This window comes from Chiloscyllium plagiosum, chromosome 3 (genome assembly GCF_004010195.1).
Source record: "Chiloscyllium plagiosum isolate BGI_BamShark_2017 chromosome 3, ASM401019v2, whole genome shotgun sequence".
In the NCBI taxonomy this organism is placed as follows: Eukaryota; Metazoa; Chordata; class Chondrichthyes; order Orectolobiformes; family Hemiscylliidae; genus Chiloscyllium; species Chiloscyllium plagiosum.
The window spans coordinates 7,652,810-7,679,110 of NC_057712.1; the positions used below are offsets into that span (position 1 = coordinate 7,652,810).

General features: G+C 41.9%; 1 protein-coding gene across 1 annotated transcript in view; it reads right to left on the reverse strand.

Moving 5' to 3' along the window:
* The window catches only part of ldah (lipid droplet associated hydrolase), a 291,233-nt gene that overhangs the window by 71,707 nt on the left and 193,225 nt on the right, over positions 1-26,301 (reverse strand). Inside the window, exon 4 of the mRNA XM_043676835.1 lies at positions 20,027-20,187. Coding sequence (XP_043532770.1) covers positions 20,027-20,187 — 161 coding nt within the window. The remainder of the gene's footprint in view (positions 1-20,026; positions 20,188-26,301) is intronic.

The window sequence follows — 26,301 nt, forward strand, 5'->3', positions numbered from 1 at the left end:
CCGTTGTCTTTCTTGACTTCTCTTGTTCTAACTTTCCCTTTAACTTCCTTCTTAAACTTCCAGTTTGTCCCCTCCTCGCCGCTATTTAGTTTAAACGCAGCTGTGTTGCATTGGCAAACCTACCTGCCAGAATGTTGGTCCCCCACCTATTAAGGTGCAAACCGTCCCTCTTGTATAACTTACCCTTACCGCTAAACATACCCCAGTGATCAAGAATTTAAATCCTTGCTTCCTGCACCAGTTCCCCAGCCACACATTCAAGTCCATTATCTCCCTGTTCCTGTCCTCTCCAGCCCGAGGAACTGGAAGCAAACTGGAGATAATCACCCTGGATGTCCTGCTTTTCAGCCTTCTTCCTCGTTCTCCGAAGTCCTGCTGTAGAATGTCCCTCCTCTTCTTCCCGACATCATTTGTGCCGACATACACCACCACGTCTGGCTCTTCACCTTCGTCCTTGAGGATTTCTTGCACTCTGTCTGCGATGTCCTTAATCCTGGCACCAGGAAGGGAACACACCATCCTCAAATCCTGCCTGTTGCCGCAGAAACCCCTTTCAGTCCCTCTCACTATGGAGTCCCCTATTACCACGGCTCTGTGTGATGTCTGACTCCTCGGCTCTGCCTCCACGCCAATTTCTGATTGGCAGACCTGACCGCCTCTCAGACTGGCAGTGACGTCTGTCTCTATGTTTCCAAAAGATTCAACCTGTTCCTGACAGGTACTTCCCCTGGGGTCTCTTGCACTTGTCTCATCTCTGCCTTCCTCATCGTCTTCTCCCTTCTACTCTCTTCTTGTATGATCGGTGTAATAACCTCGCTGAAGGTCCTGACCAGAAAGATCTCGTTCTCTCGGATGAGCCTGAGGTCATCTAGTTCTTTCTTCAGTGCTGCAATATGCTCTGTCAGAAGCTGAACGTTTACACACTTTCCACTTATACGAGCCAGCTACACCAGAGTCCCTGACCTCCCACATCATGCACGCAGTACACTGAATCAGCTTGGCAGTCATGTCTTCACCCTCTTCAACTGTGGCGTAATCACTTCTCTCAACTTCTTTGTCGAACACCCCTGAGCCAAAGATTCGCTCTTTTCTCAACAGAAACTTCCCTCGACCTCAGTGTTTTGTTGCAAGTCTGTGGACTTTTCATTTCGGTTTGAGGAGGAGGGTGGGAGGGAGGCCCTAGTGTATAGGGCTGATAATGTGTTGCTGGAAAAGCGCAGCAGGTCAGGCAGCATCCAAGGAACAGGAGAATCGATGTTTCGGGCATAAGCCCTTCTTCAGGAATTCTACTGTGTAGGACCTGGGGCCTAGAACACACCTACTTAAATAACACTCACCCACCTTCCCAACAGCCTCTGCGCTCCGACTTCCGCCCAGCTCCCGCCGCTCTCTGCTGCAAAAATGCATGGATAGGATGGATAGTCAACGTTTTTTTCCTAGGGTGGGATTGTCAAATACCAGGGAGTATAGGTTTAAGGTGTGACAGTGAAAGCTTTAAGGAGGTCTGTGAGGTAAGTTTTTGTTAACACAGAGGGTGGTAGGTGCCTGGAACACGCTGCTGGGGAGATGGTAGAAGTAGGTATTTAGACTGACACATGAACAGGGAGGGAATAGAGGGTTATTGACCAAGTCCAAGCAGATGGGATTAGATTAGAATGACATCAGAGCCAGCACATGTATGGTGGGCCGAAGGCCTAACCCTGTTCTGTACTGTTCTATATTCAACACTTTTAGTGACTGAATTGGATGAAAACCAAAGTGTGGATTCTTCGTGGTGCAGAGAGACTGATAAAATGAACAGTAAAACGAGAATCCAGAATAGGTTAAAATATAATTTTTAAGAATATGTTTATTGTGCGATTTAATAGGTCGTGGAATGTTCAAATTAAACCATCTTTTCCAGATCATCACAAAGTTATAGCTAACAAAGTGGATTTTCAGTATATTTTGGAGATTAGGTCTTCAAACAGAACTAAAGACCTGAGAAACTTTTGTTATAACTTACAGCATGAGAATTTTTCCATGGACTATCATCTTCCTCCAAACATTTCCATTGATGGTTTAAATGTCAAAACTGAAACTAAATTGTTCAATTTTCAGTTTCTCATCTGTATTTACATTTCAAAAGCCCTATTTTTGGTTATTGAAACCACAGTTCTGTTTGAGTAACTGCCATATAAACAGGACAGGAACTAATCCTTATCTTTAAAGGAGAATGGGTTGAAATTTTGAGTTTTGATGACAGTGTAAGATAAATGATATCGATTCAGTTGCCCACAATAATCTTCCCTGACTTCCAACTCCAGTGGCTTTGGTGCTGTTGTACATTGATTAATACAGCTTTGAGTCATAATGAATGTGCAATTTTAATTGTAACTGCCAATATAAAATTGTCATATTAGGACTCTTGTGGTGTAGTGTAGTGTCTCTACCTCTGAGCTACAAAGAGTTAGGTTCAAATCTGTGTAATGGCATCTCTGAGGTGGTTGATTAGAAAATATCCTTTATTTGTATTCATTTGTGAAATCTGGGCATCAATGGCTAGGGTAGCATTTATTACCCATCCTTAATTGCCCAGAGGGCAGTTATGGTTGAACCCCATTGCTGTGGGCTTGGAGTCACATGTAGGCCAGACCAGGTAAAGATGGCAGTTTCCTTCCCTAAAGGACGTTAGTGAAACAGATGGGTTTTTTCCAACAAAAGATAATGGGTTGTCATGATCATCATTAGACTCTTAATTCCAGATTTTTTAAAAATCAAATTTAAATCCCCCCTTATTCCATGACAGAGATTTGAACCTGGATCCCTAGAACATAACCTGGGTCTGGATTAAATGCCTAGCAATAATACCACTAGGCAATTGCCTCCAGAGTAGACATGCTTGATTTTACATAATTGGGACTATACCAAATATTGTCACCAGGTGGAACAAAGAGCAACAGCAGTTTTAGATTTATTGCTGTTCTGAATGAAGTTTACAACTCCTTTAAAATGGAAGACAAACCTGCCATGAATTTGCTTTCTGCAAAGGCATGAGAAATAACAGAAACATACTTGAACCCATATACTTCAAGTGTTCTGTTCATTAACTTGTACAGAACTCAGCACAGAATTACTTTTCATTACTGGCATCAGATTATTATCTCTCCAGTTTGGCAAAGTAACAATGCAATGAAAACAATTAACATAATCACATTCTGTTTGGTGTGGCTCAGTATTAATTGACATTAAGATACAGCTTCAACATGTGTTCTTCCTATAAGAATCAGTTTTCATTCAAATGTCAGCTAAAACAGTATCTACTGAGAAGAATTCCTCGTTAATTCCTCTGTGTAACTATCCATTTATCTCACAACTGCTTCACTCTGAAGCTTTTCCAGTTATCGTCATGGGGCAGTATTCATCTCTAAATTTACAACACTGCCTGGAATACATATTTTCCGATCTTTAGTGTATGATATTATGGTATTTGTGGGGAGAAGGACGCTACCTATGATCCTTTTTTTTTCATTAAGTCTAAGGGCCTATTTGGTTATAGTTGGAGAGGGTCGATATTTAACAAGAAGAGACTTTTCTTCCTAACAAGACATGGTTTATTACATGATAGCAATTAAGTATGAGTTGCAGGTAGTTCTTCTCTAATGCAATGGTTGCATTCTTGTGCAACCCGGCACTATAGAAAAATCTCTTTTAGAAACAGCGCTTAAAGTGTTGGTGATGTTATCATCTTGCATGGTTACTAAGATTATGAGATAATCTGTGGAGTTCAGTCTATCGTCCATGAGACCATGAGATGCTGGATCCAAGCCTGTCACACATCACCAATCTGGCTAGAATCAAGGTTTCATAGAATCCATTGAACCCCTACAGTATGGAAACAGGCCATTCGGCCCAACAAGTCCACACCAGCCCTCCAAAAATTAACCGACTCCCGACCCAGTTCCCTACCCTATTACTCTACATTTACCCCTGACTAACGCACATAGCCTACATAGCTCTGAAACACTGTGGGCAATTTAGCATGGCTAACTGACCAAACCTGCACATCTTTGGATTGTGGGAGGAAACTGGAGCACCTGGAGGAAAACACATCGGCAGACATGTAGAAAATGTGCAAACGCCACACAGACAGTTGCCTGAGGCTGGAATCGAACCCAGGTCCCTGGCGCCGTGAGGTAGCAGTGCTAACCACTGAACTCACTGTGCTGCCCATTTCGTGCATAAGCCCTTCACCAGGAATTTATTTTCAACTTGCTGATAGATCTGCGTTGGAAGTATGTAAATGTTTCACTTCAACATTTTTGATTAAATTGGATGCCTCATTCACCTTCTAAGGTCATCTTACCGGTGAACTCAAACATTCACTTCCTCAATCACACAAGGTGAAGATTGCTATTGATTTAGCTTCGTCACTGCTATTAATAAATTCTTCCTTGGAAGGCAAAGAATTGAAATATTCCTCTTGAATTTCACTCTGTTTTTCTCTCTTCATGGATGCTGCCTGATCTACGGAGTACTTCTGATTTTTGATAATTGCTCTGCATCTTAAGTCCCTGTAGCTACAAGGATCAAAAGTCTCCTGGTGCATTCACACTTGCATAGATAAATTCCAAGCATGTATAGACAGAATGCTAAAATGTAATTCTCAGCAGCAGCAATCCGTACTCAAAACTCTTGGGCTCTTCCAGCCACAACAATTCTTCACTTCTTCCTGGTCTCAGCTGATTCTTTCAACAGGTTTACTTTTGTAATTTTCATTCTGACTTACTTCAAGTATGTTGCACATGTAAAAGTATGAAACTTGTGGCTGCAATGACAATGACAATCCCTTCATTTAACCATTAAGTGGCTAGGGACTCAATAGGCAATCTGTAGAAAGAGCCAAATTGCACTTCAAAATGCGGGGTAGGCTAATGGAGCAATTGTGGAACAGTAAATCATTCAAAATAGGCTCTACTCCAATTTTATTTTTAAATCTGGGAAACAAGAAGAAAAAAATACCTTCATGTTAGATTTCAGAAAAGCCACAATAGCGTGGAGTTTTTGCAGTCACATTCCATAGAAGCCATTTATCTCTGAAACAAATTGAGGATTTACAGTGCTGAAGCAGTTTCCCTTACACCTGCCAATATAGTCCCTTTTGGAATCAACAGATCTTGGCAGTGAACTATGTCAAGTACCTTTCCTGACTGCTTTTCATATTAAATACAATGTTCATTTGGCTGCCTCAAAATGTCTTCCCACAGAAACAATCAGAAGAATCAAAATAAACCCTAAAGGGACATGCAGAATGATATCCAAATTCACAGAATTAAAAAAGAAGTTCAGAATAACTCCATATATCAAATACTTAGTTTGGAATAAATACTAAAATACACTTGCTCTAGGAAATACTTAAGGTATAAAACAGATGTGGTGAGCACAAACAAAAATCAGGATTGTCTGTTTTGATAATTTACAAAACAATTGCACACTCAGATCCTGGCCACAGCTTCTCCCTTTACTGCTGTCAATATGAAATAGGATACAGATAGTACATACCAATTCATGACAGATGGATTGAAAACTGGTGAATTAATCTTTAACTTGCACAATTTCCACTCCCTTTCTCCCCACAATTATTAATTTGACTATTCCAAGACAAACAGCCATACAATAATTACTGATCAAAACACTCAACTAGTCAAACAACTGGATTTATCTAGACCAGACTACAATGTTGACTGACCAACTTCATTACAGTGAATTCAGTTCTCCTTTCACAGAAAAAAAGAGAGAGGGGGAGGGAGAGAGGAGAGAGAGAGGGAGAGGTAGAGACTACACAAATCTTTATTAAAAACATCTGCCGAACTGCTCATGATTGTTGGGTCACCTGCTGTTGACAACTTTGATACATGAGCTGTTTTAAATCTGAGACCTTGTGACAGAAAACTCACCGAAATGCCTATGCTCACTTGAATACACAGTTCATTGTGTTTCCTGTGTATTTGAAGATAAATTACTGACAAAATTACATTTGTGATCAGCAGATATTCCATCACAAATATGCTCAGTTCAGAAAAGGAACTGAAATGCTAGTCTTAGCTCTCACAAACCTTTACACAACATTAGAACTGGTTCATCTCACCTACAGCAAAGTGTGCCTCATATTGACATAACAGAAGAGACTTTTTGTGGATATTATTAATACCTGCCTGCCAAGAATAAGAGGAAGGAAAGCTGATTCTTGAAGCAGTTGGTTACATCTTGCAATTGTGTTTGAATTACTTCAAGAAATAACCAAATCAGTGAATTAAAATTACCCACTGGATAGAAATTATGTGGAATTTAAAAAGACATTTGATTCCTTATTGAAACTTTACAAGGATTGCATAACTGCAAAGAATTAATGGTAGATTAGTTTACAGAATTGACTGCAATAAAATATAGTGTGGTGAATGGTAATGGTTTTAACTATGAGCTGTGTATTAAAAAGATCAGTATCTACCTAGTTCTGAATCACTTAAATTCTCATACCTGAGTAATATCAAGGAGGATGCTTCAAGTACTGTTAAGTATTTGTTGATAACATCAAATTTTGCAGTCAATCGGGATTAAAGCATTCAAAGATGCCAAGCTAAAGTACATGGATATGTTGCAATCATCAGAGAGAGTTAGGAATTATAATGATTTTGTATGATAATGGACGAAAAATGTGCATCACAGTGGGTTCTATTTTCTTTACCTGCTTGTTCATTTCAGGCTAAACCAATTTCATTCAGCAATGTAAGCATTTGATGTTGCTTTGGATATTAATTTCATTTTGGACTTTAAAAAAATGGTTACATTTTGATTTAGATGTACGGGCAAGGAAACTGAAGCAATGCTGGAAACGAGCGTGAAATGAGTTTCACGGTTGAATGTGCATATGAGATTTTAGCCTGAGGTTCACTGGAAATTGGGTCCCTCTTCTCATCTCCATAAAACAAACAAGCCGCATTGCCAATTGGTCTCCTGACGCAGTCCATCAGTCATGGCATTGAGAAGCTTGTCCTGTTTTGGCATAGAGCCAGTCCTTTGGTACGTTCGGGGATCTAGAGAACCTACTCCTCTACAGAGAAGACAGTGTGCAGAAAAGGAAGGGTAAATAAATTACATACCTTTTGTGGGTAATATCTCCTCAAGGACCGCTGGTTAGAATGGAAACATTCTGATGCTAATTTTTAAGTGGGGCTCTAAATTAAGGGGAAGTTCAAATATTCTAATGTATGTCTCAGGCCAGCAGCCTTCTTCCAATCAAGCATCTGGCATGTTTTTGAGAAAATTAAGGTCCAAAATTGGTTGGTTTAATGCAATTTTGCGTCCCATAGAAATGGCGCAGCCAGGACCAATCCCCACCACTATTTGGTTATATTAACCTAATAATCAGTAGTGTCTCGAATAAATCAAGATAAAAACAAATCTTGGATATTTTGCGATGGACGCCATTCAGTTCAGTGTGAGTGAAAGAGGGTATTATATTAGCTACAACTTTATTTGTACCAAATATGGCAAGAAATAGCAAAGCGACTCGTGCTTGCTGAAAAATGAGCTGAGCAAATATAAATGCTAGCTAGCTTTTCTATTTAAAACCAAGGATTTTTGCCAATATAATATAATACCTTATTGAGCTGTGAAAGCTATATTACGTTTAAGGAACAATAGAATAATTAACATGGTCAAATATCAATTTGCAGTAACATCTTCAACTGAGCACAATTATACACAAATAATTACTGTAAAATGTAAGTAAACAGAACTGAAACAAATAATATATCAGTTACACATTTTGTTGAATAACCATTTTTCATTTTTGAGTGCTTCCATTTTAAAGTAAACAGCTAAGAGTACAATGATACTGGCTTGAATTCAGAATCAATGATTTATTTTCTATGAAAAGTGAACCAATAACAAGATACAGATGGAGGCAACTGACTACAAACTTTACTCTAGTGGTTGATTATGGCCCAGCAAAACCTCGAGAGCAAAACCTATAGATTACGCTGTTTCAGCAGGTTTTGGTTTCCTCTGCATTTGATTGTTCACATAGAATGAACCAAGTTACAGCCAATGAAAGAAATACCCAGACAGGACAATTGGCACGTAGAATTTCTGGATGCATACACAGGTTGATTTTTGTTTCAATTATGACTTTTGTTGCCGGGATAAAAAAGCAGGAGTAACTTAACAATTAACGAATTCAGGAATGTTGCCAAGTGATGGTCTGAGAAAGCACCAAGAGGGCAGTCAGACTCTCAAAGGCTAGAAAGATGGAATCTTCCCTACAATCCTTAATATAGGGTTCAGCAATTCTTGACTGAATAGGTTACAATATTTAACCACACTACGAACTTAGACTTCAAAGAACATATTTTGCTATATTGTATGAAGTGCATTTCAACATTTTTGCTGGTTTCTCATTATAAGATCATAAGAAATACGTTGTCCATAGAGTCATAGAGCTTAGGAACAGCCCTTCGATCTAACCAGTTCATACTGACCATAATCCCAAACTAAACTAGTCACACCTGCCTGTTCCTGGTCCATATCCCCAAACCTTTCCTATTCATGTACTTGTCCTAATGTCTTTTAATATTGTAACTGTACCTGTATCCACCACTTCCTCTGGAAGTTCATTCTCTGTGTAAAAAAAGATGTCCCTCTTGTCTTTTTTAAATCTTTCTTGTCTCACCTTAAAAATATGCTCCTAGTTTTGAAATCCCCCACTCTAGGGAAAAGACACCTGCCATTCAACTTATCTATACACCATGTGATTTTATAAACCTCAATAAGGTCACCCTTCCCCCTCTGGTTTTTGATCTCTGGAGATTCCTCCATCTTTTATAATATCATGGGTAATCTGATTACAGTCTTAAATCCAATGTCTTGCTTGTTGCCAAAAACCCTCGATTCTCTTGTCAATCAAAAATCTGTCCAACTCAGCCTTGAATAAATTCAATGGCCCAAATTCCACTGCTCTTTGCAGGAGAGAATTTCAAAACTACCGACCAACGAGAGAAGAAATTCTTCCTCATTTCAGTCTTAAATAGGGACTCCTTATTTTTAAACTGTCTCTTAGTTCTAGATTCCCACTAAAGCAGAAAAGTCCTTTTAGCATTGACCTTATTACATTCCTTTGGAATTTCACATGCCAATGATATCACCTCTCAGTCTTCTCAGCTCTTCTTCATCTTTTCTTCCTCCTAGTGTTTGTTTTCTTCTTCTTCTCCTTTTCTTCTCTTCAACTCTTGGCTTCTGTTGAGTGACGTTTCTGGGCCTCTGGCGATGACTCCCAGCCTGGTGTTGCGGCCTCTTGTAGGAGTCTCCTGGCCTGCTGCAGTGGCTTCCCAGCCAGCTGTAGCAACCTCCTGGCCTCCCTAGGACGCTGCCAACATTGGTGTGGCGGCCTTCCCAGCTTGGCATGGTGACTTCCTGGCCTGGTGCAGCAACTTCCTCCCACAGTAGCCTCCCGGCATTGGCGTGGCAACCTTCCCAGTGTGACATGGTGACCTCCTGGCCTGGCAATAGCAGCATCTTCAGTAGAGGCCTCCCGGTGTGGCAAGACGACCTTCCGGATTCCATCTATCACTCCAGCTCCATGAGTACTCACTTTATGTAATAGCTGTTTATATGGCATCTTATTGAAAGCCTTTGTAAGTCCAAATGTACAACAGCATCTAGTCCTCCTTTATCCACCCTGCTTCTTACATCCTCCAGGAACTCTAATAAATTTATTAAATATGATTTGCTTTTCACAAAACCATGTTGACTCTGTTTTACTACATTACGATTTTCTTCATATGGTCCTAGAGTCATAGAATCATATAGCGCGGAAACAGACCCCTTGGTCCAACCAATTCATATCCTGCTGCAAATCCTTAAAAATTGGATTCCAGTATTTTCCCAATGACAGGTATGAGACCTGCCCGATTTTCATTCAACTCTCTTAGCTTTCTATCTGCTTACTTCATGTCAACCAAGTCAAAGTGGGAACATTCTCACATTTATGTCAGGTTTGGGGCTGATATTCCCCTTCAGATATTTAAACGTGAAATCTAGACTGATATTCTGTTGCATCAGACTGAATACTGCACTATTAGAAGTGCTCTCAAAAGTTGAAAGAGTGAACTAACTGATACTCCATTTGCCTTCTCAAATGAATACAAAAGATCCTTGATATTACTTGAAGGTGATCAGAGGAGTTTTCAATGATGTTCTGGTCAACAATGTCCCCACACAAAATCAGTAAAACAGATTATCCAACTACTTTTCAATTTTGCTGTCACGTTTCATACATTAGAACAGTTAATTCATTTGGAACATCTAACGTTTGTAAAAGGTGCGATATTAATCAAAAGTTTTTCAGGGTAGGCCAAGCTTTCTTCAACTAGGAGAAAGTGAAGACTGCAGATGTTGGAGATCAGAGCTGAAAAATGTGTTGCTGGAAAAGCGCAGCAGCAGGCAGAGCATAAGCCCTTCTTATGCTCGAAACGTCGATTCTCCTGCTCCTTGGATGCTGCCTGACCTGCTGCGCTTTTCCAGCAACACATTTTTCAGCTCAAGCTTTCTTCAAGTCAACAACCTAATCATTTGCCCAATGCATTAATTCCTGAATTAATACATTCATAAATACTGTGTTCCTGTTGATGTTTCAGTTGAAAGAAATATTGGTTCTCTAGGTCTTGTCACTTGACCTGTGAGAATAGGAACAATTGTAGGGCCAGATGGGAAGACAGTGAGGCAGAATTGGCTGTCATTGGCATACAAATGGAACCCAATCACAAAGACATTGTCATGGAGATTAGTATGTAGAAAAGGTAGAAGCAAGGACCCAAGGTTGGATTACATAAAGGACAACGATGTGAGCAGAAGAAAACAAACCCTTTGGGAGCAGCAGCACTACAGTGGAATACTCCATTCAAATAAATCTGTATTGGTGCCATTGAGTTCCCTGAGTGCCAGTCCTGTGCAATTGCCAGCAGGCCAATTATGAAACTGCCAACATCTCCTGCTCTGCAACTGGCATATCTAGACCCACAGAGACTGTAAAATATAGGATCATTTATTAACATCGAAACTAATACAAAGGTCAGTCAAATTAGTTCTGAATTGTGCCTTACAATATGTATGCAACAGGATTCAAGTCACAGGGACATATCTTCATGTGTAAGGGCAGAAATCTTGTACAGAGCAGATGCCCATTGTGGAATCTGTGAATTTTCATTCCATTGCAACCTTTGAAGGATATACTCATGGAAACAGTTGAGCTCTAGACTCAGGATAAGAAGAAGCATGGTCAGCAGTCTGTATGCTACTAGGTTAGTGCTTTAAATGCAGATGGTAGCGTTGGCACAATAGGGAGCGCAGTTTCATGATGGGGGAACCTTGGTGACTTAGGATTGAGATGAGGAGAAATCACTTCACTCAAGCGGTTATGAATATGTTTAGAGCTGCAATCAATAGGTTTTTAGTGTCAGGAAATCGAGGATGGGGGCGGTGGCGGTGGGAATTTGGAATTAAAGCTAAAGATCAGTCGTGCTCAGAATGAAGGAGTCCTTTAGTTTAGGACTCCTGAGCACCTATGCTCCAGGCCGGCCACATCCTTCTCTCTCTCTCCTTTTCAGTCTTTCTTCTGACATCATGGATAAGCTGTGGCGGTGTCAGAGAGTCGTTGGCACCAGTGATGGCTGTGCCCAGATCAAGGACTCCTGACTTTGGTAGGCCCGGAGCATGCACCCGGGAATTCGGTGGGCTGTCATCTTGGTGCCAGGAGCATGGCTGTCGTAGACCCATAGCAGCATCTTGATGGGACACTGAGGCGAGGCCAGCATGTACTGAGAAGGCAAGGTCTGGCACTGTCTGAAAGACTGTAATGCTGAATGTTATTTTTCTTTATTTTTCTAATTTATTTCTGAGATCCAGTACCTAGGTACTTTTCTACATAAGATGGCGCCCTAAGTGGAGACATTGTAAACCTTTCACTGCACTCATGTGAATACATATGACAATAAACCTAATTCTTATTCTAAATACAATGTTTCTGTTGGCTCATTGCCAGGATGTTGTATTTAAAACTTTGGGAAAAAAGTCCTCACAACACGAGTTACAAATTTACACTGGAGATCAAAATAAATTCATCTAGAGTTAGCTGCAAATAAATTTAAACATCATCAAATAATTTGTACATTACTACAACGATGACAGCTTATGTTAACAGTTATGGCTTAAATATAAAGCAGTGCAACATGATAATTGTGAGGTTTGAATTTCAGGATTTGATACAGCAGCAAAGTTTAACCATCATACAGATCAACAAAAGGGATAGTGTTTATTTAAAATAGAAACATGTTTCCAATTTTAAATTTTCACTGAAAGGCTTTGTTCCAGGATGGACTCAGATGCCGTTGTTTTGACATTTTGCCAAAGAATTTGTTATATGTTTTCCATTGTGTGCAAATCATAAAGATTAACAAATGAGCTAATGCATAATAGGGTTTGCTTTTATACTACTATTTTGGCATGACACAACCCTTCTCCCCTGATAATATCGTTTGTCTGTTGTCTGCTTCAAGACAAATTGTAAAAATTTATGAGAGATTCAAGAAAAACACATTTGGTGAGAAAAAAGGAAATGAAAGAAGTAAAGAAAACAGTTATTCATTCTACTTAATCTTTTGAATTATTTTCTCTTAAAAGGGTTAAACATGAGAGCGCAGTTTCATGATGGGGGAACCTGGTTACTTAGGATTGAGATGAGGAGAAATCACTTCACTCAAGCGGTTATGAATATGTTTAGAGCTGCAATCGACAGGTTTTTAGTGTCAGGAAATCGAGGATGGGGGCGGTGGCGGTGGGAATGTGGAATTAAAGCTAAAGATCAGTCGTGCTCAGAGTGAATGGCGGAGCACGGTGGGTGAACTGTACGGTTTACTTCTGCTCCTATTTCTCATGTTCTTCAACTGAGTACACAAGATAGCAGGGGCAGCATTTGTCATAATGAAAACATGAAATAGATGAAGGTCTTCACTTCCATTGTTAAGATGGACCCAAGTGATGAGAACTAAAATGCCTAGCAAATAGGCCTGAAATCTGCAGTAGCATTGATGCCAAATCTGTCAGCATTTGCTGTCACTACTCCTCTTCAATTACAACTTGTAGAGTTTGCACATGGACAACTAAATATGGAAATATAAAAAGTGATTTTATACTTCTCCAGGAGGTATGCAGTTTACTCTTAGCAGAGGGCAATAAATTAGAAATCAAAGATTTGTCAATTTACGCTACGAATCTAACTGCCAAATAAAACCCTTGAAAATGCTGCACCTTGCTGCATCAAGTGTAACTTGCTTTTAATGGTGAATTTTGTTGAGCCCCAAATTTTTTTTTTAATTTGTGGCTGGTCAAAGTTTTTCCATTATAGACAAAAATCCCAAATTTTTAAAATGTTTTGTCTGGTTTATGATATTGTACTTCTACCTTAACCCCACATTTATAATCCAATAACTCATTTCCCTCTTTAATTAAAAGTGAATGATAATCAGTGCATTGTAATTACTGATTTGCTGCCTGTGAAAATAATGGATGTAAGTTTGCCCACTGAGCTGGACAATTTGGTTTCAGAAGTTTCGTCACCATACTCGGTAACATCATCAGTGAGCCCCTGGTGAAGCATTAGTGGTATGGCCTGCTTTTTATTTATGTGTTTAGGTTTCCTTGGGTTGGTGATGTCATTTTCTGTGGTGATGTCATTTCCTGTTCTTTTTCTCAGTGGGTGGTAAATGTGATCTAAGTCTATGCTTTTGTTAATAGAGTTCCAGTTGGAAGGCCATGCTTCTAGGAATTCTCACGCGTGTCTCTGTTTGGCTTGTCCTAGGATGGATGTGTTGTCCCAGTTGAAGTGGTGTCCTTCCTCATCTGTATGTAAGGATAATAGTGAGAGTGGGTCATGTCTTTTTGTGGCTAGTTGATGTTCTTGTATCCTGGTGGCTAGTTTTCTGCCTGTTTGTCCAATGTAATATTTGGTACAGTTCTTGAACGGTATTTTGTAAATGATATTAGTTTTGTTCGTTGTCAGTATAGGGTCTTTCAAGTTCATTAGCTGCAGTTTTAGTATGTTGGTGGGTTTGTGGGCCACCATGATGCCAAGAGGTCTGAGCAGTCTGGCAGTCATTTCTGAGATGTCTTTGATGTAGGGGAGAGTGGCCAGGGTTTCTGGACATGTTTTGTCTGCTTGTTGGGGTTTGTTGCTGAGAAATTAGTGGACTGTGTTCATTGGGTACCTGTTCTTTTTGAATTCATTGTATAGGTGATATTCCTCCGCTCTGTGAAGTTCTTCTGTGCTGCAGTATGTGGTGGCTCATTGAAATAACATTCCAGTGCAGTTCCTTTTGTAGTTCAGTATTTGGTCCATATGTGTTGTTTTCCTGTAGACGCTGGTTTGAAGTTCCCCATTGGCTGTTTGCTCTACTGTGACATCTAGGAATGGCAGTTTGTTGTTGTTTTCCTCCTCATTAGTGAATTTTATGCCAGGAAGGGTATAATTGATGGTCTTGAAGGTTTCCTCTAATTTGTTTCGTTTAGTGATTATAAAGGTGTCATTCATGTAGCGGACCCAAACTTTGGGTTGGATGGTTGGCAGAACTGTTTGCTCAAGTCTCTGCATTACTGCCTCTGCGAAGAACCCTGATATCAGAGATCCCATGGGTGTGCCAATGGTTTGTCTGTAGGTCTTGTTGTTGAAGGTGAAGTGGGTAGTAAGGTATAGGTCCACTAGCTTGACGATATTGTCCTTGCTGATGAAGTTGGTGGTGTTTGGTGTATGTGTCTTTGGGTCTTCTAATAGTGTAGTCAGTGTTTCCTTGGCCAGGTTAACATTGATGGATGTGAAGCCGGAGGCTCACCGATGATGTTACCTAGTATGGTGACGAAACATCTGAAAATGAACCTTCCAGCTCAGCGAGCAAATCTACATCCAGAACCTCATCTTGAGCTACAAATCTGCTCAAACCTCGCTGTGAAAATAATTTAACGTGATTGGTTGTATACCTTGCTTAATGACATCACAACTGTCTTGAGAGCTACTTGACTTGTCGTAGTCAAACCCATGTTGGGAAAGGGATAATCCAGATCACAGAGATGGGCTGATCTTTGCAGACAGCTTCATTTAGGGTCAGCAAGGCATTATGATACATTAGTCAAGTTGCCTTCAGTTATACTGGCAATCAGCAATTGCTTTACTCAGTGTTTCCTTGATTTTGATGTATTTTCAGGCACTGAAAGAGGTGGTATAGCTGTAAACTGTAACATGCTGAGACAGTGCAGAGATCCCCTGTGGACATTCCCCTCAGCAATAAGTATACCGTTTTGGATACTGCTGGGGGGGATAACCTACCAGAGGAAAGCCATAGCAGTCAGTTCTCTGGCACTGAGCCTGACACTGTGGCAAAGAAGGGAAGGGGGCAGAATAGAAAAGTACTCGTGGTTGGGGACTCGATAGTTAGGGGAATCGACAGGAGATTTTGTGGTCAGGATCGGGATTCCCGGAAGGTATGTTGCCTCCCTGGTGCCAGGGTCCGGGACGTCTCCGATCGGGTGTATAAAGTTCTAAAAGGGGAGGGTGAACAGCCAGAAATCGTGTTACATATTGGCATTAATGATATAGCCAGGAAAAGGATCGAGGATATAAAAAGTGATTTCAGGGAGTTAGGATGGAAGCTGCAAAGCAGGACGAACTGCGTAGTGTTCTCTAGTTTACTACCGGTGCCACGAGATAGAGCCAGGAAAAGGATCGAGGATATAAAAAGTGATTTCAGGGAGTTAGGATGGAAGCTGCAAAGCAGGACGAACTGCGTAGTGTTCTCTAGTTTACTACCGGTGCCACGAGATAGCGAGGCGAGGAACAGGGAGCGGGCTGCAGGTTGTGCAGGTTGGGCAGGTTGGGCAGGTTGTGCAGGTTGTGCAGGTTGGGCAGGTTGGGCAGGTTGTGCAGGTTGTGCAGGTTGGGCAGGTTGGGCAGGTTGTGCAGGTTGTGCAGGTTGGGCAGGTTGGGCAGGTTGTGCAGGTTGTGCAGGTTGGGCAGGTTGGGCAGGTTGTGCAGGTTGTGCAGGTTGGGCAGGTTGGGCAGGTTGTGCAGGTTGTGCAGGTTGGGCAGGTTGGGCAGGTTGTGCAGGTTGTGCAGGTTGGGCAGGTTGGGCAGGTTGTGCAGGTTGTGCAGGTTGGGCAGGTTGGGCAGGTTGTGCAGGTTGTGCAGGTTGGGCAGGTTGGGCAGGTTGTGCAGGTTGTGCAGGTTGGGCAGGTTGGGCAGGTTGTGCAGGTTGTGCAGGTTGGGCAGGTTGGGCAGGTTGTGCAGGTTGTGCAGGTTGGGCAGGTTGGGCAGGTTGTGCAGGTTGTGCAGGTTGGGCAGGTTGGGCAGGTTGTGCAGGTTGTGCAGGTTGGGCAGGTTGGGCAGGTTGTGCAGGTTGTGCAGGTTGGGCAGGTTGGGCAGGTTGTGCAGGTTGTGCAGGTTGGGCAGGTTGGGCAGGTTGTGCAGGTTGTGCAGGTTGGGCAGGTTGGGCAGGTTGTGCAGGTTGTGCAGGTTGGGCAGGTTGGGCAGGTTGTGCAGGTTGTGCAGGTTGGGCAGGTTGGGCAGGTTGTGCAGGTTGTGCAGGTTGGGCAGGTTGGGCAGGTTGTGCAGGTTGTGCAGGTTGGGCAGGTTGGGCAGGTTGTGCAGGTTGTGCAGGTTGGGCAGGTTGGGCAGGTTGTGCAGGTTGTGCAGGTTGGGCAGGTTGGGCAGGTTGTGCAGGTTGTGCAGGTTGGGCAGGTTGGGCAGGTTGTGCAGGTTGTGCAGGTTGGGCAGGTTGGGCAGGTTGTGCAGGTTGTGCAGGTTGGGCAGGTTGGGCAGGTTGTGCAGGTTGTGCAGGTTGGGCAGGTTGGGCAGGTTGTGCAGGTTGTGCAGGTTGGGCAGGTTGGGCAGGTTGTGCAGGTTGTGCAGGTTGGGCAGGTTGGGCAGGTTGTGCAGGTTGTGCAGGTTGGGCAGGTTGGGCAGGTTGTGCAGGTTGGGCAGGTTGGGCAGGTTGTGCAGGTTGTGCAGGTTGGGCAGGTTGGGCAGGTTGTGCAGGTTGTGCAGGTTGGGCAGGTTGGGCAGGTTGTGCAGGTTGTGCAGGTTGGGCAGGTTGGGCAGGTTGTGCAGGTTGTGCAGGTTGGGCAGGTTGGGCAGGTTGTGCAGGTTGTGCAGGTTGGGCAGGTTGGGCAGGTTGTGCAGGTTGTGCAGGTTGGGCAGGTTGGGCAGGTTGTGCAGGTTGTGCAGGTTGGGCAGGTTGGGCAGGTTGTGCAGGTTGTGCAGGTTGGGCAGGTTGGGCAGGTTGTGCAGGTTGTGCAGGTTGGGCAGGTTGGGCAGGTTGTGCAGGTTGTGCAGGTTGGGCAGGTTGGGCAGGTTGTGCAGGTTGTGCAGGTTGGGCAGGTTGGGCAGGTTGTGCAGGTTGTGCAGGTTGGGCAGGTTGGGCAGGTTGTGCAGGTTGTGCAGGTTGGGCAGGTTGGGCAGGTTGTGCAGGTTGTGCAGGTTGGGCAGGTTGGGCAGGTTGTGCAGGTTGTGCAGGTTGGGCAGGTTGGGCAGGTTGTGCAGGTTGTGCAGGTTGGGCAGGTTGGGCAAGTTTGGCTGGTTGGGCAGGTTGAGCAGGTTGGGCAGGTTGAGCTGGTTGAGCCAAGGGTTGAGCAGTTTGAGCAGGTTGGGAAGGTTGTGCAGGTTGTGCTGGTTGGGCAGGTTGGGCAGGTTGTGCTGGTTGAGCTGGTTGGGCAGGTTGGGCAGGTTGGGCAGGTTGAGCTGGTTGAGCCAAGGGTTGAGCAGTTTGAGCAGGTTGGGAAGGTTGTGCAGGTTGTGCTGGTTGGGCAGGTTGGGCAGGTTGTGCTGGTTGAGCTGGTTGGGCAGGTTGGGCAGGTTGGGCAGGTTGAGCTGGTTGAGCGAGGGGTTGAGCAGGTTGAGCAGTTTGAGCAGGTTGGGAAGGTTGAGCCAGAGGTGCAGCTATGAAGAATGAGAAATGATCTGATTGAAAGAGACAAGATTTTGGGTAGCCTGACAGAGGAGGTTCTGGCACACTGACATACAGTCTTAGACTCGTTGGGATTTACAGCACTGAAACAGACCCTTCAGTCCAACACGTTCATGCCGACCATGTAACCTAAATTAATCTCGTCTCATTTGCTAGCATTTGACATCGTTGGACTAATGATCCTGAACCCCAGGTTAATGTTCTGGGGGCAAATCCCATTATAGCAGATGATGTAATTTGAATTCAATAAACAGCTATCCTAACGGCAATTATACAATCACTGTTGCTTATCATAAAAACACATCTGGTTCACTAATGCCTTATAGGGTCAACCTGGATAAATGCGAGGTGATGCATTTTGGAAGGTCGAATTTGAAAGCTGAGTACAGGATTAAGGATAGGATTCTTGGCAGTGTGGAGGAGCAGAGGGATCTTGGTGTGCAGGTATATTGATCCCTTAAAATGGCCACCCAAGTGGACAGGGTTGTTAAGGAAAGCATATGGTGTTTTGGCTTTCATTAACGGGGGATTGAGTTTAAAAATCATGAGATCTTGTTGCAGCTCTATAAAACTTTGGTTAGACCGCACTTGGAATACTGCGTCCAGTTCTGGTCGCCCTATTATAGGAAAGATGTGGATGCTTTGGAGAGGGTTCAGAGGAGGTTTACCAGGATGCTACCTGGACGGAGGGCTTATCTTATGAAGAGAGGTTGACTGAGCTCAGACTTTTTTCATTGGAGAAAAGGAGGAGGAGAGGGGACCTAACTGAGGTATACAAGTTAATGAGATTAAAAATCACACAACACCAGGTTATAGTCCAACAGGTTTAATTGGAAGCACACTAGCTTTTCCAATTAAACCTGTTGGACTATAACCTGGTGTTGTGAGATTTTTAACTTTGTACACCCCAGTCCAACACCGGCATCTCCGAATCATGAAAGTTAATGAGAGGCATAGATAGAGTCGATAGCCAGAGACTATTTCCCAGGGCAGAAATGACTAACACGAGGGGTCATAGTTTTAAGCTGGTTGGAGGAAAGTATAGAGGGGACGTCAGAGGCGAGTTCTTTACACAGAGAGTTGTGAGATCATGGAATGCGTTGCCAGCAACATTTGTGAAAGGAAGGTCATTGGGGACATTTAAGAGACTACTGGACATGCATATGGTCACAGAAATTTGAGGGATCAGTGGTCGGCACAACATCGTGGGCTGAAGGGCCTGTTCTGTGCTGTACTGTTCTATGTCCTAATATGATGAAGAAGATTTTTGCAAACTCATCTAGTTCCGTTTGGATCCCTGATAATTTTCATTGTCACAGAAAAAGGTGTGTACTGCTAAAATGCATAGGGAGGGACTTTTGCCCATGCATTTGGCAGCTTCTTGACACTGCACAATAGAAACTGAAGTATATCATAAAGGCAACCCAGGAAGAAAGAAGACTGTAACTTCCTAAAGGAGGTAGGATGTGTAAGAATTGGGTCGCATGTGATGATGAATAAAAACGAGGAAAATGATTCAATGAAAATCACCCTTAGCAATCTTTGGACAAAAATGGGTTTGATATAACTGAGTAAAATATGGCAATGACAAAATAATCAAAATACTACATTTTATTTAATTCAATTTCATGTCATTTCTTTCAGATAATGTATAAAATAATATTTCAAACTCTGATCTCAAAGTTGGCTTCAGTAAGTTTTCTTGTTGCTGATGTCAGTAGAGACTGTGACAATGACGTAGTTTATCTGCTCACTGTTTCAGCTAGGGCTGTTTTTTAAATGCTTCCAGCCAAAGTGGGTCAAATATAAATAAGAACTATCTTGATTCAATTTATGTTATTTGTCTGGTGTCAGCTATAATGCATACATTTATGCTGTTCACATCATAACTGATGTAAACTACAAGTAGCACTGAAAATCACTAAGTACTGTGTATTAATGATTTACTTAAACCAATGAAACAAATATCCCATTAGATCATCTACCTGTAATTTAGGTTCACGTTTCATCATTTCTAATATCATATAACATCCAATAGAATGGCCAATCAGCACCAACTTGACATCCTTTGGCACATGTTTCCTCAGGAACGATAATTTATGCTCTATTTGTCCATTCAAGCCAAACACATCCTCCAGCTCAACATCTGAAAGATAAAGGCACGATTAAAAGTAAATATACTCCCACACAGGTAATTTGTCAACAAAGAAGATAAAAACAAACACCAAGAGCTTCTTGTATGTACATAAAAAAGAAACTAAAGTGACTGTCGGACCTTTGAAGGGCATGACTGGAAAATTGATATTAGGAATAGAGAGCTTATCAGATAGTTAGCGATTATCATTCACTTATTTAATTTAGAGACTGCTGTTTTGAAAATTTAGCACACACCACATGCCAACACCACAAAGTTCAGATTTGGTCCCTGGAATTACTGCTCTGTGAATGAAAACCAAGTTCAAACCTACACTCTTCGTAGAGACTATTTATCTCATGCAAACGTCAAGGGGAGAAAAGCAAAAACGGGGAAGGAAGGAAAAGTGATTAAATTACAAATAAGAAAACAATAAATAAACGTCAATTGAGGATTATGTAGTAACATATCGATTGTAAAATATAGGTCATTGGTCATAACAATAAGAACATCAACAATCTGATAAAATTGGTGCAGTAGATAAGATCTGATGTTTGTGAACTTAATGCTGAGTCTTTGCAGTTGCAAATTGTAAAACACAGTCTTTACTCTTGTCTTGCAACATAAATTTAAGAGCAAACTTGAACAGCCTGCATATAATTTCAATCAACTTATTGCTGAATAGTAACTTGCCTTGTGAGTACCTTTCAATTGAAAGTATGATATACTTTCTCACATGCCCACAAACAGAAATATACTTATACCCCACTATTTTGGCTTACACATACTTCAATTACGATGTAGTTCTAATTATGAAAACTGTTTGAAACACTTGCTTAAATACAGTCTAACTTTCATTATTGAAATTGTGAGACTTTTACCAAGATAAGCAATTTTGAAAAGTCTGTATTGATTTGATTTGATTTATTATTGTCACATGTACATAGGTACAGTGAAAAGTTTTGTTTTACATGCAGTACAGGCAGATCATACCATACAAAGTACATTAGCGTAATAGCACTGAGCAAGGAATAGAATGTTACAAAGAAAGTGCACAAAGAGTGAGTTTAACATCAAATTTAAAAATTGAGAGTCCATTCAGCAGTCTATTAACAGCAGGGAAGAAGTAGTTCTTGCATCTGTTCTGTTTAAACTTCTGTACTTCTTCCTGACGGAGGAGATGGGAAGGGTCTTTGATGATGTTGGCTGCCTTTCTGGGGCAGCGAGAAGTATAGAGGTAGTCAATAGATGGAAGGTTGGTTTGTGTAATGGACTGGGCTGTGTTCACAATTCTCTGTCATCTCTTCCAGTCCTGGGCAGAGCAGTTGACATACCAAGCCGCGATGCATCCTGTGGAGTATCTATAAAAATTGGTAAGAGTCTTTACGGACATGCTGAATTTCCTCAGCCTCCTTAGGAAATAGAGGGGTTGTTGTGCTTTCTTGACTGTCGCATCAACGTGGGTGGACCAGGACAGATTGTTAGTGATTGTCACTCCCAGGAACTTGACGCTCTGGGCCATCTCCACTTCAGCACCATTGATACAGACAGGGACATGCCCTCCACCTTGATTCCTGAAGTCAATGACCATTTCCTCTGCTTTGTTGACATTGAGGGAGAGATTGTTATCTTTACACCACGCCACCAAACACTATCCCTTTCCTGTATTCTATCTTGCCACTGCTTCACTTGGATACTGCCCAAAGGCAAGTCCTTGGCTCCTTGGGGGCTGGTGCTTAATCCTGGACTGTTTGCTGGCTAGTTTGGTCAGTGGTGTGTTGTAATTGCCTGGCACTCTCAGGGACAGGGCACAAAGGCAAGCCTCAAGTTCCCCATAGCTGGGATTGTATAGATGCTGCAAAGAAAACAAATATATTTTGCTCATGGTCCCTAAAAGTATTTAAAATCTAAGTTTTGTCTGGTTGGAACTTGCAAGTATCTTCATTTTAGATTTGCTATATCATATAAAGAGATCATTAGTGAAGTAATGAAAGGAATCAGCAATATCAGTGGCGAGTGGCATTTCCTCAGCAATAACATATACACTCATGTTCATTCTGAGTTCTGTCTGAATCAGTGTTGAAGCTTATTATTGCCTTTATTCAAACATGAAAACAAAATCTGAATTGCAGAGGTGAGGTGATAACAAATCCCTTTGTCACCAGGGAAACATTTGAATGTGGCATCCCGGAGAGCTCATAAACTGAGGTCAGAGGGGATCGGTGCTAGCAAACTCACCTCTTGGTGCTGGCAAACTCTCCTCTGACTGCAGACATATCTCACACAAAATAGAAGATGATTACGGTTAAAGGAAGGCAATCATCTGAGTTTGAGAACATCACAGCAAGAACTCCTTTTAGCAGTCACCTAACCCCAACCATGTTTAGCTGCTTCCCAGCCAGAAGAGGTGAGTGCGTTCACAGATCACTGAACAAATGCCATGCAAAGAGTATGTTTACAGTACACAAGACCGATAGTCCAGAAAGAATACATTGTGAGATTAATGGGTGTATCCAGAGATTTCAAAAGGTTTTGAAAGAGAATTACTGAAACATGGTTTGAACCTATTATCAAATTGCAACAGGTTACAAATGGATTATTTTCAACTGAATTTGATGTCAACAGCCTCTGAATGGGGTAGGTTTACATACAACCATATTAGTTTCATTTTGAAAGGGATCCTTCCTTGGCTAGCTGAGGCACCAATCAGCTGTAGGCAGTAGACCTCTTCATTGTACAAATATGGGAACCCTTTGTACAGTTTTGAAAATATACTCATGGCGAAAACAGCATTTATTGCCCATTTTTAATTGTCATGGAGAAGATGGTGGTGATGGGCTGTGTTCTTGACCTGCTACATTCTGCATAGTATAGACACACCCACAATCCTACAAGGAAAGAATTCACAGGAGTTTGACCCAGCACCAGGCAAGGGATAGTGACATCATTCCAAATCAGGATGCCATGCGGCTGAGCGGGGAACATGTTGCTGGGAGTGTCTCCATGTATCTGCACCTCAACTTTTTGGCTGGTACAGGTCACATGTTTGGACAGAGCTCATTAAGGAGTCTTGATACATTGGTGCAGTATACTTTATAGATTGTACACTCTGCAGCTGTACCTTGTCGGCTGAGGAAAGAAACTTGACACTATTCAGGACAAGATTAGAGTGGTGCTGAATCTCTTGATGAAGGGCTCCTGCCCGAAACGTCGATTTTCCTGCTCCTTGATGCTGCTTGACCTGCTGTGCTTTTCCAGTACCACCCTAATCTTGACTCTAATCTTCAGCATCTGCAGTCCTCACTTTCGCCTGGACAAAGTAGCCTGCTTGACTAGCACCACATCCACAAGCATACATTCCCTCCACCACCAACACTCAGTAGCACTAGTGTGTACTATCTACAAGATACACTGCAGAAATTCACCCAAGATCCTCAGATAGCACTTTCCAAATCCATGACCATGAACATCGAGAAGATCAAGGGCAGCAGGTACATGGGAACACCACCACTTATAAGTTCCCCTCCAAGTCACTTATCATCCTTACTTGGGTATATATCGCTGTTCTTTCCCTGTTGCTGGGTCAATATCCTGGAACTTTCTCCCTAACAGCGTTGTGAGTTAACCTACAGCACACGAACAGCAGCAGTACAAAAAGGCAGCTCATCACCACTTTCTCAATGGCAGCGAGGGACAGGCAATAAATATTGGCCATGTCTTAGGAGTGAATAAAAAAGTAATGATGGATGTGGTTATGGCAGGGGGAAAGTGAGGACTGCAGATCCTGGAGATCAGAGCTGAAAATGTGTTGCTGGAAAAGCGCAGCAGGTCAGGCAGCATCCAAGGAGCAGGAGAATCGATGTTTCGGGCATGAGCCCTACCATTCAAGTGCACTGCTTTGTCCCAGATGTTGTTGAGCTTCTTGAGCATTATTGGAGGTGCATCCATCAAATGTAGAGTGTTCCATTTACATTCCTGACTTGTGCCATGTAGATTGTGCACAGGCTTTAAGGGATCAGGAGATGAACTCCCTAGATGGATTCCTAGATGCTAAAAGACTCTTGCAGGTGCAGTATTGATATGGCTAGTCCAGTTTAGTTTCTGGCCAACGATTACTCCTCGGGTGTTGATGGTGGAGAATTTGGTGACAGTCAAACTATTAAACATCAAGATTGGATTTTCTTATTTTGGAAGTGGTCATTGCCTATACCTATATGGTGTGAATGTTACTTGCCACTTATCAGCCAAAACCTGAACAATGTCTAGTTTTGGCTGCACTTGGACATGGACTGCTTCAATATCTCAATAGTGCTGAAAATAGCACAATTCCCACATTTGGCCTGATGATTATGGGCAAGGTCATTGATTACTGAGCCTTGGGTGCTACCCTGAGGAATTTTGAGGCAGACGTTCTGTTTCAAGACCCACTTGCTCCAATGGTGTCTTGTGACATGTCTTAGTCAGTTGATTAAAAATATTGACCTGAAGGAATTCCTCCAGAGAGATCTTTTGGCAGAAATATCTGACTTCCAACATCTAGCATCATTTTTCTATGAGCTCGCTATGACTCTAAACAATGGAATGTATTTCCCAAGTCTCAGTGACTTGTTTCGCTCGGGCTTATTGATGCAGTCAAATGCTGATTTGATTTTAGGGCACTAACTGCCCTTTCTTCTCTCAAGTTCAGCTCTTTTATCCATGTTTGGACCAAAGCTTTAGTGATTTTAGAAACTGAGTGGGCCTAGAAGAACCTGAAATGGCATAATTTTAAGGGAAAAATTGCAAAACATGCATCATGCACATTTTGCCCATGTATCAACATATCCCTAAACGGGGTACTCATATCTTCCCCACTGCTCGATCTATTTGTGTGCCAGCTCCACACAGTAAGCAACTAAACACTTCAGGCAAAAAGCTAAGCTGTTGTACTTGGCCATCCATTTGACATTGGCAGCTCACAGGCCCCACTTAAACTTGAAAACAAAGGGGCTCAGTCTCCTTTGCAGCCCCCCAACAGCAGCAATTTAGTATCAAGAGTTAAAATATTTCCCAAAGAGACACAACTTGCAGCAAAAAAAAAATTGCAAGTGGAATTAATAAAACAGAAAACGCTAGAGAAACTCAACAGATCTGGTAGCAGCTGTGGAGAGAGAAGCAGAGCTAATGTTGAGTCCAGTAATCCTTCTGCTTCTCACTCCACAGACCTGTTGAGTTTTTCCAGCATGTACTGTTTTATTTCAGTTTTCAGCATTTGCTGCATTTTGCTTTTATTTTTGGAAGCATATGTATTTTGAAACTTAAGTTTATATGACAGTAAAACTACTTACTATAAGTGTCAATGAGGCGGAGTTTTTAAAATCATTTACAATAATAACTCCATTTACTGTATAGACTGCCTTTAATGTAATAAAATGCCCCAAAGTGACAGAAGGCAGGAACCAGGTTATGTAATTTAACAAGAATGAAGAAAGATTCTGGTTGCTTAGATCAGAATGAGATACTAAAGTGGATGTTAAGGTCTTCTGCCCATTGGAAATGTCTGGCAGTGTGTTGAAAATGGCAGTGATTACTATGTGCCCCATTCCTTCTCTCATAGTTGTGGGCTGAGTCAGGAAGTAAGTCACATAACACAGACAGATCAAGATCTTACAAGTATTCAGAATCCTGTTTGAGATTTTCAGAGAGAGGCGGGTGCTTATTTCTCACCTGCCAAATGCCAGCTAATTTTTATTTGAAAACTGAGCTCTAAAATAAACCTGGCCTCCCTTCAGTTCTTATTGGTTATTTGCTGGTACACAAACTATCCAAAACTTAATCTGAGCGTGAATATCTACTTGATTAAATGAAGGCATCATCCGTCTATTTCAGATATAATGAGGACCAGGGTTTTACAGATTCAAATTCACATAGTCCTCTCCGTCTTCTGGATCATTCTAATCAACCAGGATAAAAGTTAATCATTATCACTCACAGTTCGAGTTCTTACAGCAATATCCAAATCATAATGATTAAACGGTTGAATCTAAAGAAGGTGGAGTTAAACAGTTTTAGTGAATTTTAGTGCATTTACATATTTATATAATTCTAAATATTTTAATATTACAATGCCACAGATATCCCAAATAA